The sequence below is a fragment of the Folsomia candida genome, unplaced genomic scaffold (genome assembly GCF_002217175.1).
Source record: "Folsomia candida strain VU population unplaced genomic scaffold, ASM221717v1 Fcan01_Sc014, whole genome shotgun sequence".
Classification (NCBI taxonomy): Eukaryota; Metazoa; Arthropoda; class Collembola; order Entomobryomorpha; family Isotomidae; genus Folsomia; species Folsomia candida.
In genome coordinates, this window is record NW_019091206.1 from 2,087,227 (window position 1) to 2,110,417 (window position 23,191).

General features: G+C 36.2%; 2 protein-coding genes and 1 long non-coding RNA gene across 4 annotated transcripts; 1 reads left to right on the forward strand and 2 right to left on the reverse strand.

Annotated features, from left to right (window-relative positions):
• Window positions 1–3,330: 3,330 nt before the first annotated feature.
• On the reverse strand, window positions 3,331–5,374 carry LOC110856086 (pickpocket protein 28). The gene is made up of 9 exons (XM_022104527.1): window positions 5,282–5,374; window positions 5,082–5,224; window positions 4,747–5,002; window positions 4,566–4,700; window positions 4,362–4,506; window positions 4,224–4,286; window positions 3,997–4,156; window positions 3,838–3,941; window positions 3,331–3,506 (listed from the first exon to the last, which is right to left on the reverse strand). Exons 1-9 carry the CDS (start codon window positions 5,372–5,374, stop codon window positions 3,331–3,333), a joined length of 1,275 nt encoding a protein of 424 aa, XP_021960219.1.
• A 10,172-nt stretch (window positions 5,375–15,546) lies between these two features.
• Window positions 15,547–22,910, forward strand: LOC110855997 (mucin-5AC). Of its 2 annotated transcripts, XM_035856680.1 has the most exons (7): window positions 15,547–16,071; window positions 16,198–16,397; window positions 20,400–20,877; window positions 20,936–21,047; window positions 21,998–22,098; window positions 22,182–22,300; window positions 22,781–22,910. In XM_035856680.1, the coding sequence occupies exons 1-7, from the start codon at window positions 15,979–15,981 to the stop codon at window positions 22,893–22,895; spliced, it is 1,218 nt and encodes a 405-aa protein (XP_035712573.1). In that variant the 5' UTR covers window positions 15,547–15,978; the 3' UTR covers window positions 22,896–22,910. The 2 variants fall into 2 exon arrangements, 1 of the variants encoding a protein (XP_035712573.1); XR_004836172.1 differs by lacking the exons at window positions 15,547–16,071; window positions 21,998–22,098 and having other exon boundaries at window positions 16,199–16,397; window positions 20,400–21,047.
• On the reverse strand, window positions 16,157–17,369 carry LOC118437553. The gene is made up of 2 exons (XR_004836173.1): window positions 16,501–17,369; window positions 16,157–16,415 (listed from the first exon to the last, which is right to left on the reverse strand). It is a non-coding gene; the product is annotated as an uncharacterized LOC118437553 (long non-coding RNA).
• Window positions 22,911–23,191: the final 281 nt, after the last annotated feature.

Below are 23,191 nucleotides of genomic sequence, written 5' to 3' on the forward strand. Positions count from 1 at the left end.
TTTTCTAAATAAATCAGTGTACATTTGTAATCTCGTGTATGTGCAAATTTTCATTCCTTCATAAAACTTAAGCAAGAGGGGATTAAAGTATAACAGCTGCCACCCACTTGTAATTTTGTGCATAACTACATAGTATTTTTTTCCATAACTACTGTGCATCGCCTTGGTTACTATTAAAAAAAACGAGCTAATTTGCATTAAAAAATGTTTAGTTAAAATTGTTGAAATTTCTTACCCCGGCATTTACATATTACGCAGATATAATGAAGAACACCAATGCGAGGAGCATGGCGAATTTGGCAAGGGTGAAATGTGTGACAACGGATGTTGTTAGGATCCAGACCGCTCGTTGTCAGACTATAATTATCGTTCGCCTAAATTACAAAATCGATTGTTTAATCATGAGTAGCGGGAATAAGTGAGCCGCAGAAATCAATTGAAAAAAGCGGTATCATAAATGAACAAGAAAAATAACTCGTTATTTATTAAAATTGACAAATGTATGTATAAATACATATTTAACAGTAAAAAGTTCAGTACTTAATAAATAGTTGAATTATGTTAATGATGTCGTACTCTTATGCGTTTTTATACTTAACAAGGTATCCCATAATTCACGCAGCTGATGAATTATTTGAATTTTGTAAAGAATTTAATGCGTGGATGAATACTATGTATTCACATCATATGTACGTATAAATTTGTATGTACAGATGTATGCAAATAATTATTAAAGATTTAGAAGTGACTCTGTTTAGCTAATTGGTTTGCGCAAGTAATTGGTCGAATGATTTATTTGACTATTTCTCAAGCTAGCTTATTTAGATTGGAATATCAACATAATCAGTATGATCAATTTATACACATATATGTATTTGCGTGTAAACAAGCCCACCAAATTATCAAAATGAAGATTTCCATATAATGAAATGAACCTTACCATCACAGATATGAATACCATGGTGTCCAAGTCATTCTAGATTAGTGCAATATCAAATTAGAAATGCAATAGGAAATTAAGTTTTCAATAAATAAATACTTATTTGGAATGCGATTTAAAGTAAGTTTTTTCAAGTGCCACTACAAAATTAGAAGTGGCTTAATCCAATTGTGCCATTTGCGTAATAATTTAGCATTAAACTAGTATTTTATTATTGCGTATTAATTAATTTACGTTCTGAACGGGTTAAAACTAACGGAAATTTTTTAACTTTTAATTTTTAAAGGTGACCTTGTGCATATTAGATACTTGGGGCAACCATGGACATATAACTTATGACTTAAAATGGTGACGTAAGACGTAATTTATTAGTTATGTGTCAAGGATACTACTTAAGTCGACTTATGTATAATTATATATGTAATTATAAGTTACGTCGTAAGTTGGTTTAATTTTATTTTTTAATTGAATTTTGACCAAGCAACTGTAGTCATGTCGATGTCGATAAACTACATACATTACGTAAATAACAATTACATATATCTATAGTAAATATTGTAGTAATTATTATAATTATGCAATGCATTTTTGTATATTTGAATATGTAAGCAAGTAGCAATCTCTGGAAGGCATGTAAATATTATCCCACTGACTGAGCTACCTTATTTATAAGTTGAGCAATTAGATAGATTAAGGCTCATCTTTGTTCCTAACGGATAAAAGATGCACATGGTGCAGGTGATATTTTAAGCGAAATGCCATTATTATCCATAATTTATACCTAGCAAGTGCATTGTTAGCCTAGCAATTCTAAAGAGAAGATCTTAATACAAATTAGCACTTTCAGGTAAGCCCTTGTCGATAAATTTTGTATAAGACACGATGAATGGATAACGATTGTTGGAAACGTAAACCTGGCGTATCCTGGTATTCAATAAAACGTCAGGCAGCAGTATTTCGGTTTGAAGTTGTTCGTTGTGTTGGATAATTACGATTAAAAATTAATCAATGACGATATACCTAGGATAAAATATCAAGGTAATTACTTGTGCACCATATTTTATAATATTTTGAAGATTTTAAACCCAGAAATTCCAAAATATTGTAAGATTCTATATTTCCTCCGTACAAATTTTTAAGTCAACATAAAACAAAAGTACCTGCGTCACTTCCTCCATAATATTTAGGAACAATGAAACTCTGTGTTGCTGGTATTCATTCAATTTTTTACAACCGCAAGCAAGTTTAAGCCGGTTTAGCTGGAAGTGGATCGTGCATTGATATTGTGATATAATCATCTTATAAAATATTGTCTGTCTGCATCAGATCAAAGCGATTACTCCAATTGTGTCATTTACGTAATAATTTAAATATGTACGTGTTCCGAACGGATTAAGACTAACGCTAATTTTTTAAACTTTAATTTTTAAAGGCGACGTTGTGTATATTTGGCTGCATTCATCACGTAAATAAAAATTACAGGTATCTATAGTAATTATTATAATTATGCTATGCATCTTTCATGTTTTAAATATTTAAGCATGTGGAAATCTCTGGCAGGCATGTAAATATTACCTCACTGACTGAGCTAATTTTTTATAAGTTGATCAATTATATAGATTAAGCCTGAAATATGTTTCTACAGGATAAAACCTGCAGAAAGTGCAGGTATCACATAAATACTTTAAGGAACATGTGGTTACTAATGATTATTTTACTGAGTAAAGATATTTCTAGCATAAAATTACTGTTTTTACGAGAATATCCAAATATTTCCTAAGAACTTTAAGGCAAGCGCTTATCGAGAAATTTTTCATACGATTGGATGAATGGAAAACGATTTTTGAAAGGTGGATTTGTATTAAATGTATTCAATAAAATAGTCAGGTTGCAATACAGTATCAGTATCTCGGTTTTAAGTTTGTGATTGCTTGCTAATTAAGGTTAAAAATTAATCAATTACAAAGTACGTCTTACATATGATGAAATAGCAATGTATTTGATTATATCTTCAACCTATTTTAAAATATTTTAGAGTCAGAAATTATTAAATGTCGTAAGATTCGTCTTTACCTTCTGCTAAATTATTATGTCAGACTAAAATAAATGTAACTGCGTCACCTTCCCCATGATATTTAGGAACAACACAACTCTGTGTTGCTGGTATTCATTAAATTTTTTACAACCGTAAGCAAAGTTAAGCTGGTTTTGTTGGAAGTGGATCGTGCATTGATATTGTGACATACTCCTCTTATCAAAATTCATTTTCTGCATCAGCGAAAAGCGTTTTAATTAATAAATTATTTTGATCACCAACTGGGCTGGATTAACCCGTTAACTATAGAAAGAAGACCTTCCATTTTCTTTTCAGTTAATGTCGGGTTAAAATCTTACGGTGTAAATCCGGGTAAATTTTCCATTGGATGGAATGGAGGTGGGCGTGATAATGCTGACCTTTGGACGGGTCGTCGCTCTTGTGGCTGGATTGTTGGCAATTCAATTTCCTCAGGAGCAACTCTGTTATTACGTCGCCTCAAGAACTCAGGAATCGATGGGTTCCAATGAACTGAAAACAATTATCATGCAAAATATACCATGGTGCCTATGACAAATTATCCAAAGTTGTTTTACAGGCGGACATTATTTACCATCCATCTATCTAACTAGTGTGTAAAGAAGTGTGCCAATGACTTACAATTAGGGCCTCCTATTCAGCTACAAAGATTCCCCATCTTGTACTTCGCGAAGATTATTACCGTGATCACTACGAAACATTCGATTTCATCCAACAAGGTTAGGCCAGTGATCATGGAAACTGTCCCACCAACCAATCCTAGCCGGATTTTAAAGTAATTTTAACTCTTGTAACGATTTTCAAATTATTTTTGACTCCTCACCAACTTCTTCGAAGGTACTATATCTTGCACTCCTTCGGATTGGGTGTACCGAATCCACTACAAAGTAGACGTTGACGACCGATATGGTAATGTTCTTATTGCCCCTAAATAAATACAAATAATTAGTGAAAGATCGTTTTGAGTATACTAATATTTTACCTGACGTACGTGTAACTTGGGCCATAGTACATTTTTCTATAGCGATTCATTTGGGTATCTGTCATTCGGCTCCAGGTCACCGATGTTCTATATTTTGTGTCTCGACAGTTCGGACGGCATTTTGGGCACGCTGTTTTCAAGCCCTCGTTGTACATTTGCTCTAAGGACAATACGTGATGTTGGAAGCTATATTATAAAAGCTAGTGTGGCCTTGATTAAAGTTTTACCTTCTTCCACTCTGATGCAGCTATTCACATCTGGAAGCGAACACAACTTCCTGCCAGGGAATCCTAATCCAATAAATACGTAAATTTAATAGAATTGAGAGTTACGAAGTTGAAGATAATATATAGGCAAAGAGTCACCTGGGGAAGAAACTTTAGCACATTCGCATTTTTCGTAAACTTTCTTAGCGAAGCATTCCTCCAAGCAGTTCTGTCGGGAATACTTTTTATAAAACTCCAAATAAGCATCGCCGCCGTCATCGCTGAAGTAGCACCCTCGTCTCTCCTACGTTGGGTTATTAAATTTGGCGTACTCGAGGTTTTAGAAATTGCAGAATTGCTTACCATGCCAATATCTTTGGCATCTTCCTCAGCCAAAAGGATTTCAGGGTATAGAGAAACATATATTTCTCTTCCATATGGCAATGATGTCCCAAATCGTTCAATTTGTGGCTCATCTCTTGGATTATTTACCGCCAACTATAAACAATGAAACAATAGCTTCGATTATTCGAATTATATTTGCATGTTGGATGTACATATTTATCATGAACCCAGTGTCGTCACTGTGGACGCAAGCTTTATCCTCCAGCTCTTCCTTTATGGCAAATGTCAATCCAGACGATTTACCAGGGGCCAATTGTCTCCAAGGTACCGCCGGACGTTTCTTCCTTGGCTTCTGTTTCCTAGCATTTATGACATATTCGTCCAAGTCGGCTTTCTCCCACTCTTCAATTTCTTCTTTTGTACTTCCTCCTAGCTCAGATTGAATTGTATCATATCTATGACCATTTAATACTAGTTACGAACTTGACATAATAAGTGCACAAGTATGAAATTAAAATTTTAATGAACCCATACCGCCGTGTGGCCTTTGCAGGAATCCCGTTGAAAATACAGGTACTTCCCCATTCAGAAAAATGTTCTTTGAACAATGTAGTGCAATCATAAGACTTCCCATTCAGAAGGCATCCTTTGATGATCTCGGAGCAATTTATCATCCCCTATAATAATTTACGTAAAAATAAACTTTCGATCGAGTTATGGAGCATCAAGGTTACCTTCTTGAGGAAGGGAATAACCCTGTTGCTCATCTCATTATTTCTTATATCATCCAAGTGAGTTTCCTGAAGTTCAGTGTCCTCGTCAAACATTCTGCCTTCATTTTCTGCGATAGTAGCGTTGTTTTCATGTGCATATGTGGTGCCAGGGTGACATGTATGGTAGATTACTTTCATTGCCCCCTCAAGATCATTTTTGCTCCATTTGGACCCATCATTCCCCAGTACCGTTTGGTTTTCGCGTCCATCCCAGTAGTTACTGGAATAAATTCCGTCTGGATAAATATGTATAGAAAATGGCTTCATAATTAGATAAATTAGTGTAGACCCTCACGTCCAAGCATCATAAATGGATGAAAATTTCAAGCCACCATTCGGACCTATGCCAACCTGTGGGTATTTGGCATCTCCAATATTGATTTCTTCAGTTTCGAATGCAACAGTAAGTGGATGACCCATTGTTCTCTGGATGCCTTGTCTGATGATGTAGTACACAATAAAGACACACAATGCAAACACGAGCAGCCAGAAGCCCCTAAAACAATAGAAACGACGTATATTATTAAGTCATTCTTAAATTCCTCTTCATAGCCTTTTAGTCAACATAACTTCTTGTGAGCAGTTTTACTCGAAACAAATTCGAATTACATAAATTCGAAATAGGTGAGTACTCAAAGCATGGTACCTTTCATATTTATGGAACAATAAATACACTCTTGAATCCTATAATATAATCTTATTATTGAACCCCTCCCGGATTAGATTTTGTGCAAATATTGTGAATCTATGAGAATTATGAGACTTCCTCCAATCCTAATCTTGGTACTGTTCATTTACCTCCAAGGAATTATGTCTCTGTCGGACAAAGAAAGGCTTGAGATGCTAGATAAGGTTCGCAGTGGCGAAGTTTTGTCTGACTGCATGTGTCATCCTGGCATAAATACAACTGGGACATATTTCGATTATTGTGGTCGCCAGCTGCAACCGCACAACATGGTGGAAAAATGTCTCCCTGAGGGAATTTACAGATGCGTGAATGGTCGGAAGGCCGGAATTCAACAGTATGACTGCAACAAATGGGGCAAGAAATGCGTGGACAACTTCAAATTGAGCCCAGGAGAATCCTGCGAGAAATGCAGACAGCATTTGTATAAGACTTGCGCCTAAGTTAAATAGACTTTGAATGTCATGAAAATTAAATTTATGCAACACGTCACCATGACGGCAACAACATACAGAAGCATTACTTACAATTTATGTTTGCCCCATATCCGAATAAAACTAAACAAAGTGATGCAGGCTGCAAGCAAGTTTGCAAGTCTAAAGCTTTCATAATGAGTTGATTCATTACGAGTTCGCATCGTTAGCAACATTATCAAAAAATCAAAGTTCGCAAGTTCGCAAAAATTTTGGCTTGAAAATTGGTTTGCGAACTTGCGCGTCTACAAGGCCAGTATTTAGTTGGAAATTTAAAAAAATTATGTTGCGATGCGAGCATGCGAACTCGTAATGAATCCTCAAAATATTTATGATTATAATTAATTAATTAACCTTGCCAAAACATGCAATCCATCCTGTGCACTTTGCCTTAAACCGGGGATTTTTTGAAAAATTCGGACACAGGCTGACTCCTGTGACGGTTTGTTTGTTTGAGTTTGAGTTTGAGTAGGTTTTTATTAACTGTGTCGGACATGAGTCAGTACAGATACTGTTTTTCATCATTGGACACCAGGAGACATAATTGGAATAAAATTTAATAAATAAGTGTGTTGTTCTAACCTATGTTGTATAACTAAGTTTAAGTTTAACTATTTTAACTTCCCAATTCATCACATTTTGCCATCGAATGCGAAGATTCTCCCAGCGTCCTTTTATCCTGTTAAACAGCTCACGACAAGAGCCACGCTGGATATAAACGCAGAATTCACGGGCCCCCTCATCCTCTTGGACGGCCTGCATTTCACTATCCTCATGGACATCCATGACCACACGTAACTTAACTACTAATTTACACCATGATGAAACGTTTTCTACATCTTGATAACTCAAAAACTACATGTCCAATTGAGACAAAGTTTTGATATTTTCACGTTTGTTGTTGTCACATTTTTACTGTATGTCGAAAAAGCACAATATGAACTTATGTATGTATGTAGATTTTAAACAATTATTGCGAATAATATGTACGAGTGAGTTTTCAAAAATTAATAATATTTTAATAAATTGAACTGAATGAGGAAATAGGTGAAACTTGGGATGAGAAACTAGGTGTGGTAAAGCTGACTCATTGGTCACACGACTATGAAAATACACGTACGATAAGAACAAGAGAATTTTAAAAGATTGTGCTTTTACTAAACTAAAGGATATTTTGATTGACATATTTGTGCATGCAACGGTGCCACCGAATTTATGGATTAATTGCAGGTGAGCGAGAAATTTCTTTGTTCTCGTCGAGATCCTTTGTTCCGGGCAATCCCATGTAACGAGAGTTTTGTCCCCGTTACGAAACACTTAAATTTTATGCTGAATGAGTAACTTGCTCATACATATTTTTGTCAATGTGGATTTCATTTTAATCCTCACTCATATATATTTAGTTCTAATATTCTAAGAAAACCTAGTAGATAACTTACATATATGAAATCGGGGGAACCAATAGCACGAAATAAATTTGCAGATCACAAGATTAAGTCGACAGGAATCAAATGCATGACAAAAGCATTATTAAAAATCTACATTTTCAAATGCATAATCACATAAATACAGAAGAGATCATTGTAAATATTGTGGATACCGGGTTCCCATGGGACAGTTCCTGATGTATTTGGATGCATGAAACGTTTCGTGTCCATAGCGTAAAAAATGTGAACAAAAAAAGCGTCTTCGATGCAGAAATCTTTTTCAAGTCAAATCTAAAAATCGCGTAAAATTAGAGAAATCATTGTCAAGTTCAGCAGTAAGAAATAAACACTTTTACATTGTGCACGTATGTATGTACATACTTACATATATATACATACTTACATATATACATATGTAGGTGGCTTAAGGAATGCAATGACACACGTACATATGTATTTATGTTTGTCATATGTAATTAGGAACAGAGTGGAAGTTATTTCTGAGGTCAGAGTGTATGAGTAATCTAAATTCTCAGTGTTATAACAATTCTAGTATTTTGCATAATTATATATGTCTTATGTGGAGATTTTTATGTGCATATTATAAGTACGCAGAAAATTGTAGGAATCGTTAATTAGTAAACCATTATTAATTCGATATAAATACTTACACATTCTTGGTGTTCGACAGTTCAATAAAAATCTCACATATGTAAATTGATCAGGTGCTATTATTAATAATAAAAAGGTCATAATTACATTGACCTACATATACAGACATGTAATACTTTACAATATAAATTACCGTAAAATCTCGAACAGAGGCCCCCGGCCTCTATATAAAATTATGAGTTTCAGACCCTGTCTCAATTAGAGGCGAGGCCTATACTATGATTCGGATTTTTTTTAACTGGCAAAAACTACAGTTTTTTAAATCAGTAAATCAGTTGATCAACGGGATGTAGCGTGTTTCAGGGGTACAGACCAGCCATCCCGAAGCTTCATAGGACGGTCACAGTAATTTCAAATTGTGTTAGTCCAGTTTTGCTTAATTGTTGACTGACTATGCGTCTGTTTGTGCAGTCATGTTTTACACCACCAGGTTTATCTTTTCAGTTTTCCTTATTTAATAAGAAAATTTCCTGAAATTAAACATGAATGAGTATTTCTAAAATGCTACCTACATTATTGTTTTTACGTTTTTAAACAAGTGAATTATTTCCGAATCATCTTAAATTTTCTAGCAGCCCTTCCTAGGAGTGTTTTTTTTTGCAAAAAATCACTAGATTTCACTGGTCCCGCATTTTCTAAATTCTAAAAATAAACTTAACCTAAAATTCCAAGGATGATTCTGCGAAATATATTCTACATTTAGTCCTGATAATATGGGAGTAATATAGAGAACCGGCCATAATTATTGACCCGGCCTCCATTGGAAACCCGGCTACTATATATTACATACCGGCCTCTGTTAGAGATTTTACGGTATGCATTTAACAAATTTCTAAAAAATGCACAAATTTTTACTTACATAGTCATGTTTTCGATCCTTCAAATCGGTCCAAAATTTGAAAAGTTGCAGCATTTTGAAAATTTGAAATTTTGTGTTAGAATATTTTTTAAAATCCATCCCGATCGAAATCCGAGGTAACACCTTCGCATTGTTACTTGTCCCTTAATGTTGTACAGTAAAATTATGCATCTTCCTTTCTTCGTTTTCCCCATCTTCTCTTGTTCTCTAAGGTGCTGCTCGACTATACAGTACGTAAAAATATGACTAGGCCTTAAAAACTGGGCCCCTCTCATTTTTTATAATTTCCAAATCAGGAATGCATAATAATCTAGCAAGTATTAAACATGTGTGGAATAATTTGACGATTTAGCAGAAGTAATAAAATTTATTGCTTAAAATAAATTTCTCCGAAGAAAAATTAAATCACGCAATAAACTTAGATTAAATAATTCCAAATTTATCAAACCATTTGATCAAAGTATTTCATTCTACTTTATCCCATCCACAATTTACAGCTGAATATACTGAATCCTATCCGTCGCGTATGCCCCCCAATTTTGACTGTTTCCTCCAAACATGTAGATCCTCTTCAACTCGGGAACCCACGCCATGCCAAATCTTGTTGCTGAATGGTCCAGAAAATGCTCCAGAAGTAAAGAACCAACTTCTCGAGTTGTCGGCTTAAAAAACATCAAAACCGGAGCCTCTATCTGTCCCAGATTTGGTGCGTTTCCACGTGTCGTCCACGCATTACTGTCATGGAATATCCACGCCGTCCCGGTTTCCTGATCCCAGATTAATTTTCCGTCCGTTTCCTGCAACGGTAAACGTTCCTGAAGCAGGGTTAACGTTTCATTGACGGGGTCCCACTCATAAATAGTGTCCAATCTTTCTTGTCCACGCCATTTAATCCCGCCAAGAAAATATACCTTGTCCGTAACGGAATCATAAAATGACGCTGCGTTCGCAACGTCCCACGGCCACACGTCCCCGAGCAGCTGGAGCCGTTCTTGTACATTCTCAATGGAAGCATCATACCGGTAGAAACCTTGCCCGGGATTTTCGTAGTACGGTTTCCCCAAAATGTAACCTTGCCGGCGGATAGCGTCCCAAGCTAGTCGGGTGAACATGAGGTGATTCGAACCAAGATTGCCTTCAATCGTGGATGAAATACTGTCTCCTGAGCGGTTGAGGGATATCCGGACGAGGTCAGGGATCCAGAATCCGCCTCCCATGTAGAGGATGACATCTTCCGAAGGAACGAAGGCACACCCTCCGGTACTTGCAAAACCGGGCAGATGACCAACCAGGGTGGTCGTTTCGTCCGTAATGTTGAAACGGAAGACCGTATCGAGCGTGGTAGATTCCGATGTTTCCCCGCCAATGATGTAGATTTGATTCCCGCCAACGTACTCGGCCGTCGTGTAGGTGAAAGCGATGGGCAGGGTGGCGTTTAAAATGTAAACGTCCGGGTAGGATAAGACAGAAGAGGAGCAGGCCAGAATTCCAATGAGGAAAAATTGAAGGGAAAATTGCAGAATTTTTGAACTCGAAGAAAGAAAATTTGTATTTTTAAGACTTGTAAACAGATTTTTAAATTTCGGGTGTGGACCTGTTTTTTTTAATTTTTTTAGTGGCGTCTCCAAGTTTGGAAGTGATAGATGATGAGACTGGTCGATCTCGTCTTTTTATTTAGAATAATTGACGCTTTTTTACAATACATAAATATGTACGTATTCAGGTGCATAGGGTTGTATTTCTTATCGCGTAATCTATTATGCAATTTATTACTCAAAGATAACGAAATGGTTCGATAGTCCAATATTTACTGTTTGGACTTTGTGCAATTGTCACGTCTCAATTTTACATACATGACAATGTCATGATGACATGATGACATCAGTTATGCGAAACTTATGCAATTTCTACGTTGTATCGTACTCTACTGATGTATGAAAATAAATACACCAGCGGTTTATGTGCATTTATTCTTAGGTGAGGCAAAGTAGCCATGCATGCTCAACGCAAAAATGCATGGGTACAGCGAAGCCAAGTATGCAATCAGACCCTTCTCTGAAGGGTCGCGTCGAGATTACTTTTTAACGGCTGATCATATCAAAATTATGTACATAGAAATTGTGCAAAGAATCACGGATGGATTTCGGTTTTCAATTCAGAATTTCCAAAATATATCGTTTAGTTGATTTAAAAGCGTTTTTAAACTTTCAAATGGACTCTTGAAAAGGTTACACCATCGAAGGTATATTGCTCTTATTGATTTTATTGTGTCACATTTAATAGTACTCAATATGACACTAATTAGGGGTTAGGTTAATCGGATAAGAAATGAATAAATTTTCCCTATGACTTCGGGAGAAATTTGGCTTGGATGGTAGCTTTAGATTGAAGTTGGACAAGTAGAAGGAATGCGTTCTCACTGGCACAGTTGCCTTCGCATCCAGAGGTGGATATTGATGACGAAGGTATAATTCCTCGTTTGGGTATGAATACATATTTGCAGTTTTGTTTGGCAAGTAGAAAACGGTTAGTGGTGGATAATCAGGATCCGATCCTACAGATAATCCGTCCATTTGCTATAACATGGATCCGATCCGCAGATCGGATCGGGTCAGATTAATGTTATGGCAAATGGCCGGATAACTAAAATCCGTCGGATCGGATCGGATTTGACGGATCGGATCTTCCACCCCTAAAAATGGTATTTCTGGCACTGATTTAAAAACCTCATTTGAAAATGTACATGGGGGTCAAAGGTAAAAATGTCGAAATTTTAGCTTTAACAGTTTTAGACGCTTGTTAACTGGGTGTTTTTGAAATCCTCATTATTTTGGTCTACGGGACCTCGTTATAGTGTGCAGAGAGATCGGAAATATCTGAATTAGAATTCTGGCGGTTTTATGTTTTTTGACATTATTCCTGGGTGGGATTTAAGCAATCGACATCATTTCAAATAGCAATAAATATGTATGGATGTTGTAAAAAATATGGAAATTTTACTTATATTTTATATATATTCATATGGGGTTAAACACGAATATCTCAATCGTTTTGCGCTAAAAATGGAATCTACTTCATTCAAAAACTTGTAAAAAAACTTATTAAAAAACCAACTTAGGTGAGGCTACTAAAAACTAGAAAACAAGTTAGTGCCAAAATGAAGGCATAAATCTCAGTTATTCGTATTTAAATCCTGTGGTCAATTTTGCATCACCGTGGGCAAGTGCCCGCCTCTCTAATTCATTAATTCCTAGATTAAGATTATATATGTATAAGCTATTAAATTTATTGTACGTATATGTACAAAAATTATTTTACCTTATACCTTTACCTAATTAGTAATTGTAATAATATTGTTATAACAATACTAGTAAATACCAGCCAGATACGCTCGGCTAGTGTAACTATTCATAATTAATCCAGTGCTGAAAACTTCTTAAGCTACCTATCTTTAGAAAGATAGGTAGCTTAAGAAGTTTGTGTAAAAATATTTTGTATAAAATATTTATTTATGTAAAATATTTTGTTTAAAAATTCCAGTATATTTGAGTGCCAGTTCACGTCAACCAATTTGCCCAATTTTTAAATAATTATTTTGGATTTACATAAATACGCGTCACGGTCTATGTAATTAGTATTTGCAACATTATGGCCAGTACGTATCTAATGATTTAAGAATAACATCAATAGTGTGGATATTAACCAAACAAGACTGATACATTTTAACTGCGAGTTTATTTAATATTTTCACATTTCTATGGTTTTATTCTGCAATTATGCGAAACCTTTGTAGTCGAAAAATGATTTTTTCTACAAATGCATTGTTATTGATACACAAGTAATCACACAAGCTCTGCGATGTAATATTTTACTCTTTGATAAACATAAAGTACTATAAAGATGACACCATCGATTTTAACAAATTGCATACATGCCAACACATTTTGAGTCAAACTGATTCGTCTTAATTTTAATGAAGTATTTACTGTAATATTATGGTGTAAATTAATGTTTACAAAACATATTTAATTTGGCCCTTCAAATTACATAGATATACTGTGGATGAAGTTCTAACCCTGCAGACTTATTACACCGCTTTGTAGCATTAATTTCACGACGTCACCGGTCAAAAAAATTTTTTCCTCCAAACTGGTCCAAAATAAAAGTCTAGCATGGGAATAGTATAGAAAAATTATTTTTAGCGTTCTATGACCCCTGGGTCATGAATTAAGGGCCCCTGAAGGGTCAAATAGCGTTCCCTGATAACCCCATGCAAATGGGGTATCAAATTAATCCCCTGGACCAGGGGAACCAGAAAAATATTTTTATAAATTTTTATGACCCTTGAGTCGTGAACTAGGAGCCCTTGAAGGGTTAAATATCATTCCCTCACAACTAAAGGCAAGTGGGGTATCAAATTAATCCCCTGGACAAGGGGAACCCAAAAAATATTTTTCTGGATTTTTTTGACCCTCAGGTCAAGAGTTAAGGGCCCCCGAAGGGTCAAAATAGTAACCATGGTAACCCCATGCAAGTGGGGTATCAAATTAATCCCCTGGCAAAGGGCAAGCATAAAAATATTTTCCTGAATTTTTTTGACCTATAGGTCAAGAGTTAAGGGTCCCTGAAGGGTCAACATAGTAACCATGGTAACTAAGGTGAATGGGGTATCAAATTAATCCCCTGGACCAGGGGAATCAGGAAAATATTTTTATGCTTGCCCTTTGCCAGGGGATTAATTTGATACCCCACTTGCATGGGGTTACCATGGTTACTATTTTGACCCTTCGGGGGCCCTTAACTCTTGACCTGAGGGTCAAAAAAATCCAGAAAAATATTTTTTGGGTTCCCCTTGTCCAGGGGATTAATTTGATACCCCACTTGCCTTTAGTTGTGAGGGAATGATATTTAACCCTTCAAGGGCTCCTAGTTCACGACTCAAGGGTCATAAAAATTTATAAAAATATTTTTCTGGTTCCCCTGGTCCAGGGGATTAATTTGATACCCCATTTGCATGGGGTTATCAGGGAACGCTATTTGACCCTTCAGGGGCCCTTAATTCATGACCCAGGGGTCATAGAACGCTAAAAATAATTTTTCTATACTATTCCCATGCTAGACTTTTATTTTGGACCAGTTTGGAGGAAAAAATTTTTTTGACCGGTGACGTCGTGAAATTAATGCTACAAAGCGGTGTAATAAGTCTGCAGGGTTAGAACTTCATCCACAGTACTTACCAACTTAAAAAATGTGCCAATTAAATTCTTATTTTATTACTATGTTGTGAAGAAGTTTGTATAAAATCGCATGATGCAAGGTGATTGAGCCATGGTAAATATAAAAGAAATTATTGCCCATAATCATGATGAACTTTAATGTCAGCGAAGAAATGAGAGGTTGTATGCCAGAGATGAATAAATTGAGATGAATAAAGCTCTACCATAACTTCAGTGGTGTTTAGGAGGTGATGTAAGAGTATTAAAAAGCTAAAATTAAGTTTTGGCTGGCCAGATAAGAACAACATAATTTAATTTCTTTTATCAAATTGGTCGATTCATTGAAATCCAAGCTCTTCTCCGTATTTATCAATTGATTGATCGAGTAACAAAGGCAAAACACTTGACTCAGTTTAAACGAATTTTGGTTCCAGGAATAATCTGCTGATTGCATACCTTTGCATAATTCTTTTGTAGATAGGGCTCTGTGTATTCTACGTAGTGGTAATGTCAATAGTGGATCATCTCATTAATTTAGGGGGGCTGATAAGTATATCCCATTCTCGACATTCCGGAGGTACGTACGGTAAAATATGTACTTTTAAATTATATTCTCCAGCCCACAGCATTGCTAACTCAATTGACGTTTATTTTGCCGTTTGTGCTTCATGTTTTGCAATTGTGTCTGAATTTTTGTCCGGGAAATTAATTTATGTATAAATATTTATACACACCATTTTGAGACTAATAAAATTATGGTGCAACCAGAACCATTCCAACCAATTTAATTAATTTAGGTACTCAGGTTTTACATGCAGATGAAAATGCGTTACGGAAATGAATAATATCTATGAATATCGGGCATATAATTTTAGAATACGTATTGTAAGAGGACGCATTCTACCGTACATATGTACCTCCAGAATGCACAGAGACCGACCTATGGAACAATTACGCGAGGAATGCAATCATTAGATTATTTCTGGAATAAAAATTCGTTTCAACACAGTCAAGTGTTTCGCATTTATCGATCGATCAATCAATTGACAAATTCAGCTTGGTTTTCAACGAATTGACCAACTTGAAAATTCAATAAATTTCGCACCTATCAGGTCAATTTAACTTCGGCCTTTTGATACCCTAATAACCAACTCCTCTTAAACAGAACCTAATTTTAGATAAAGCTTTCACGTTCGCGATAATTTGCGGAACACTTAGTTATAAAAAGACTGGGACAGCAATGCCAGAGACTCAGACAGATTTAACGTGTCGACGTTACATCTTTACCAACGTCAAGATATTGTCACAGCCTAAAATAGGAGAAGGATGGGACACTTCAACGTAAAAGTTGTGGCATTGCTGCTATTTCTTTTTACACTGTCCGACTCTAAAGTTCTGCAATGTGATGGCGAACCTGAGGCAATATATTATTTTTAAATCTAACAGTGCAAGTAGTAACCTACTTACATGTGCATAACAGAAATTGTAATCCATCCATGAAAACTTACTGATTATATATATATATATTTATGTGTATTTTCGTAGTTGACTGACTGCCCTTCTTGGGAGGAGGGTGTTCCCACTTACTTGCCATTCCCCTACGACTGCCGCAAGTTCATAGTGTGTACTAATGGCTACCCGATCGTGCAATGTTGTCCTCCTAGCACGGTGTGGAATCAAGATCTGCTTGTTTGTGATCATGAAAGTTGGACACCTTGCGTCATCGTCACAACTCCACCCACACCGTAAGTATTGCAACAGTCCTGGATTTTTATATTTGTTTCCGTTATTAATGTTATATTTAGATCAATAGTAAATACATACAGTATGCAAAATATTGTATCATACCTTACTACAAAATTCTTCTATCTCTCATATTTGTTGAGATAAAATTTTAAAAATATTCTGAGTAGTAGGTTGTGACTGGATGACGTTCCAGTTTTTGGAAATGGTCAAAGGTCACGACTGTTTACAAAAAGCTCACTTTTCTGCTACTCCAAGTCATTTTGTCCAGTGGTATCATTTTTATTTTGATTGGCAAACTCATCCTGAACATTTCGACGTCTCGTTGATCTCTCCACGATTTGCTTGAACAAAGTTATGAATTGCTGAGTTTGGATAATTTTGAAAAGTTTAACACTACGCGTATTAAGTATGTACAGATAAAAAATCACCAAAGCTGGTTTGATTAAAAAATTCCAAACCTTCTTAAAAAATGCAACCCTTGGACAATATAATGTTTTGGCTGCTGCTGTAAAAAGTTTAAAATTATGTTTGCCACTAAAATGTGAACTAGAGAAATTTTTAATCGTACCATTATTTCTGTCCACTAAAGTAGATACTTAAATTAAGTATGATTAAGTAACTTAATCATACGGCGGCCTTCCCACGGGACGTGATAATCCCGTCCCGCCAGACGGGATGAGCTATCGGGACGGGATGGGACATTTCTGTTCATCCCGAAGTGCTTTCGGAACGGCATTCGGGACGGGATAGACTTCATCCCGTCCCGTCCCTATCGCAATGGGGCTTTTTGCATATTATTGTAATGTATTGGCTTTTCAACATGGTTTTTATCAGCTGCGGACAAAATTATACATAAACAATTACAAACAAAACACAATATTCTAATACCCATGTTCCCAAATTTAAAATCTAAATTGATTACACCCCCAAAGTTCCCAAAATTAAAATTTGAGATAGTTACACCCCCAAAGTTCCCGAAACTGAAATTTAAGTTAGTTACACCCCCAAAGTTTCCGAAACTGAAATTTGAGTTAGTTACACCCAAAAGTTCTAAAAATTAAAAGATACAAATTCATGTTACCAAGTTTTTGGGCTAAATTTTGCACCCCCTTTTTTTGGCGACCGGAGAATATCGGATTTCCAATATTTGCATATGTGATATTTCAGAATATTATGGACAAAAAGTTCTTTTGGACAAAAATCCGATATTCCCCGGTCATATGTATATCCGTCCTCAAAGATGGACATTTTCGCATGATTTCATGTGGTTTTTTCGAAAAATGAGGTAATTTTTTAATATCTCTTAGCTACAGGTTGACATTTTGGTGGAGTGCAAAATATGGAGTTTTAGCCCGAGCCAGGGCTTATGTAACCCTCATTTGTGTCTGTCCGTCTGTTTTTGCGACAAGTATTTTTAAACTTGATAGATCGACTTCAAACTTGGTACCTTTGTAGTATGGCTAAAACTACTTAGGAGTTAATTTCGAATATGAGCAAAATCGGTCAAGTGGTTGACCGGTGGGGGCCATTGAGATCGGGTGGGGTTACTGGTGAAGAATGTTTGACATATTCGTAGAAGGGTGAAATTCGGCACAATGGTCCCAATGGAGGTATAAAGTCGGGATATAAAATAAAAGTTGAAAATTTTGGACTTAAGGGACCCGAGTGGGTGATCCCCACCGATTTTTGAAAATGGTCGTAGCAAGCTCAAATTCTGCATGAGGCTGGAGGGGTAAATCAGTTTTACGATTAGGCTGTGTATTTTGGCCAGGAGGTCCACACCTTTTTCAAATGTCAGAGTTTATGCATCTGTCATGTTGGTCTGTCTAATTTGCGGAGATGGGCAAGATCAAAGTTTTCGGAGATAAAGATAAAAGATAAAGATAACTTTCTCTTTATCAAGATAAAGATCACAGATCAAGATAAATATGTAGAGTACCAAAGATAAAAGATTGGTTGAGAAAGACTCAAATTTGTGCTCTTAATTTTGAGTTCAAAGATCAAGATCAAAAGCTGCGCTCGAAGATCAAAGATCAAGATAAAATCTTGATCTGGTATCTGAGATAATGATCTTGTCCATCTCTGCAATTTACGAAAATTCTTGTTAAACTTATCCGATCGACTTGGAACTTTCAGTTTTACTGCGGGCTGGGACTTTAATATGAATGACGAAAATAGGGTTCACCAAAGTCTAAGCTTGTCCAAACTACGGTTTCAAGGGTGTTTATATTTTCAAATCGTGGTTCAATTCTTTATAAGAAATGGATTAGGACTCAATCGGATTTTTTTGATTGGCTAATTGAAATAATCACAACAACTAAAGATTATAACCAATTAAAAAAACTCAAGCGGGATGTACGCCAAATTAAAGCTTTCAAACTAATTACAGCACTATTTTGAAATTTTGGATCGTAATACCCCACCCCCAGCGGTCACCGGGACTGATCTACAAATTTAGCTCTACATTTGACCTAAGCTACATGTGTACCGAGCTTCAAGTCGTTGGGTTCAGCCATTATGGCTGTATCGTGTCTCAGAGGAAGGAGAGACGGACTGACAGACATAGCGGTTTCATATTCCCTGACTCTCGAACTTCGAAATAAAAGCGGCACTTGCGTAGCATCTCAAAAAATGCATTATCAGTGAAAAATATTTAAACCCACACTACTTTGAGGGCCAACAGTATGTAGGCCAACAGAAGGCCACTGCCAGAATCGATTTTCTTAGATTAGCTTAGTGGAGTGGGTAACTTTTTCTTAGCTTAGTGGATAGTTAAGTCCACAACCGATTTATTGACCAAAAAGCTAAGAAAGGTGCAAATCTTCAAAGTTGAATTTGTTACTCATACGTCATGTGGTTTTGCCACCATAAAAAAATTTGCGCAATATGTCAACCTTTCGACACCGGTGGGGATCACCCACTCGGGTCCCTTAAGTCCAAAATTTTCAACTTTTATTTTATAGCCCGACTTTATACCTCCATTGGGACCATTGTGCCGAATTTCACCCTTCTACGACTACGTCGAACATTCTTCACCAGTAACCCCACCCGATCTCACTGACCCCCACCGGTCAACCACTTGACCGATTTTGCTCATATTCGAAATTAACTCCTACTTTTAGCCATACTACATAGGTACCAAGTTTGAAGTCGATCCAGGTTATCGCGTTATCGCAAAAACAGACGGACAGACACAAATGAGAGTTACATAAGCCCTGGCTCGGGCTAAAACTCCATATTTTGCACTCCACCAAAATGTCAACTTGTAGCCAAGAGATATTTTTCAAAATAAAAACAAACTTTGCAAAAATTCCATTGAAAAAGGGGGCCCAGAAATTCTGCAGCATTTCAAAGGGAAGGGGCCCAGACAACCAGGGAAATTAAATAGGTCTCTTTGAGTTGGTTACGTCCTCAAAGTTCCTAAAATTGAAATTTGAGTTACTTATTCCCTCAAAGCTCCCAAAACTGACATTTGAGTAGGTTCCACCACAGAAGTTCCCAAAATTGAAATTTTGAATTAGTTAAACCCTTAATTCCCCAAAGTAAATTTCAAGTATGCCACATCCATGAGCCTTTTTATGTTAATTTGCCACCCAGCACACCCCATTTGAAAGTAGAAAACCACCCTACTGCAGCTATTGCGAAATTTCACTAACAACATCAAAACCAAAATTGTTGCCTTAATTTTTGGTAATTGGGGTGTTGTGTAAATAATTTTGAAGTATACATGTTTTGTCGAAATGCCTCAGGTAAAGAAAACCTTTTAAAATTTTAAAATCGCTCATAAATTGACAGAATAATTTAAGTTTGAAATTACAATGTTGTAACTGTTGAACTCCCGATCGGGACGGAACGGGATGTAGTGTGTCCCGGATCCCGTCCCGACTTCTCCAACCCGTTAACTTTCGGGATATCCCGTCCCGAGAATATCCCTACCCATCCCGTCCCATGGGTACTCCGTATAATTCATACGTATAACAGGCTGAATTTTTTGCGCACAGGGATTTGACCTCGCCAACCACAGCAGAAAGTCAGAGTCCACCAACGACAACTCCAACCACAAGCACACCTACGACCACCATACCAACTACAACCGCACCCACAACTACCATACCAACTACAGCCGCAACGACAACATCCATACCAACTACAGCCGCAACGACAACATCCATACCAACTACAGTCGCAACGACAACATCCATACCAACTACAGCCGCAACGACAACATCCATACCAACTACAGCCGCAACGACAACATCCATACCAACTACAACCACTCCAACTACTACTACGCGCCCAACTTCAACATCTCCAACTACTACTACGCGCCCAACTACAACCAATCCAACGACTACTACGCGTCCAACTACAACCACTCCAACGACTACCACACGTCTAACTACAACCACACGACCAACTACGACACAGCAACCTGACCCAATACATGGGGCTTCCACAATCTTCAACTCAGCGACAGGCGTATGCACGGTTATGAATCAGTTTGCCAAATTTTAAATAAACTTGTTATACATTACAGATGGCCTTCAGCGTATATAAACACATTGTTAATGACGGAAACCAAATTCATGCAATTCCGCACGTGTCAAATTGTTCAGATTTGTCTCAAGTCTGGAAATTGGAGTTAAACGGTATCGTTTTAATAAAACATCCTCCTATTCTCAGCTAAACTAACTAGGGATACTTTATAGCTGAAATATGAGTTCTAATTTTACCTTCAGCATATTTAACTCATAGTGTGTTTTTCCATGAAAGTGCTAAAAATATTCTCGAAAACTCATATGCGAATTTTTGAATTGCATCCAAAGTTTGCGAATGGGGTGCTGGAGGAGGCGAACTGTGGCCTCGAATGTTGTTAAATTTTTTACTTAATTGTCTTTTCAAGCTTGGAAATTTTTCCAATTCTGAAAATGTTTATTATTCGTATTTTTTCGAAATTTGATTTTTTCCGAACATTTTATTTTCAAAATTTTTGCCAAACTTAAAAAATTATCGAAATTTGTCAATATTTGTTAAAAATTTTTATTTATAAATTTAACAAAATTGGCGAAAATTTTCCGAATTTTTGAGATTTTCAGAATTCACAAACATTTTCACTATTGAGAAAAAATTACAATGTTTGTAAAAAAAGTTTATAAAAAAATTGAACAAAATTCGAGGTGGAGGTTCACCTCTTCCCCACCTCCACACCCACTTTTCCCTTTCATGCCTTAGCCCCCATCACCCCTTTAGGCAAACTTTGGATGGTTTTTTAAAAATTCACATATGAGTTTTGCACAAAAATATTTTGCACTTTGAAGAAAAACATGCTATGATATGTATTTATGCAAAAAGCAAAATTAGAACTCGAATTTCAGCTATCACCTTAAAGTTATTCCTAGTTAGTCTAATTTCAAATTATGTGTGTATACTAGTCTCAATCTGTTAGGACACCTCATTTGCAAAAATCTCACTAGCCCATTTTCGGCATAAAGGTTTTTCATGTTGACTAAACTCTATGTCTCTCGCGAATGCGTCAAATTATGCAAATGGGGTTTCCTAGGAGATTGAGACTAGTATACATACATGCATATGTATGTAGTTACCCATGGTTACTATATAATACGTTCTGCACTCGGGACTGGAAGCCAACAGTGGTCATCTGGCTTGCACTGCTCTTCCAGATTATTTCCTTACATTTTCGTGATTAGAAGATTCAAATCTGACATTCATTATAAGTTAAGATATATTATTCATTAATATGCATGAAATTTTTAAATTTTCAGAAATTCAGAGATCCACATTATACTGATGCATTTTGGAGCTTGACTCAAGTTCCTGGCACGACGTCACACACAATCTACCAAACAAGTAGTGGTAGAACTGGGAATATAAGATATACCGGGTAAAAATTCCGTAAATTATTTTCCGTCATGTCAATGTTATTAATACGTACCTGCGCTACCGATCTATCGAGTAACTTGCAACTATGCAAAGTACACACAGTGGGAACCAACTTTCCACCAATTTGTTGAATTGTGCACTCAAGTTTGTAAAAACGTAGCCCCTCAGATTCCAGAAAATAAAGTTCTCAAAAAACATTAGAATGGTTTGAATATCTAAATATATAACGGATTTGGTTAGAAAACTATTCAAGTACAAAGTTGCTATGTAGATATATGGCTCGTCATTGTTAAATACCAATCAAAAATATGGAGTTGAATATTGTTGGTTACTAGCAAAATATGCACATATGTTTTCCACATTAATTTGCGTAAAAGTGAAAATAATTGCACTTTTGTTACACTTTGGTTTTAATCGGAATTTGAAATGTTGTTAATCAAGCCCATGAAAACTTGGTCTAACTCTGCTGTATAATTTCCAGGGTTGCAAACGATATCGGTGTGGATCTTGAAATTATTCCGACGCCCAATAGCAACGACCATGCTCAAAGATGGGTAATCAATGCGTGTCCATCTAACCACGAATATGAATCTTAAGTATATCATACATAAATACTTTGTCAAAACTGTACATAAATGATATGCCAAATAATTGTACATGAATTAGCGTATCGAATAATCAAAATAAATAAATAAGTGTAAAGCCAGCTAAATATGTTGAACTTAGATTTATTCCTATTCCGGCTGATCAACTCCATGCCCGGCAGGGGCAGTTTGGGAGTGAAATAAAGGAGGGTCACCAATGGACTACATCTTGCAAAATTCGGAATTTCTACATTTTCGAGAAAACTTTTTCAAAATTTTTCGACAATTAACTTATGCGTCAGGTCACA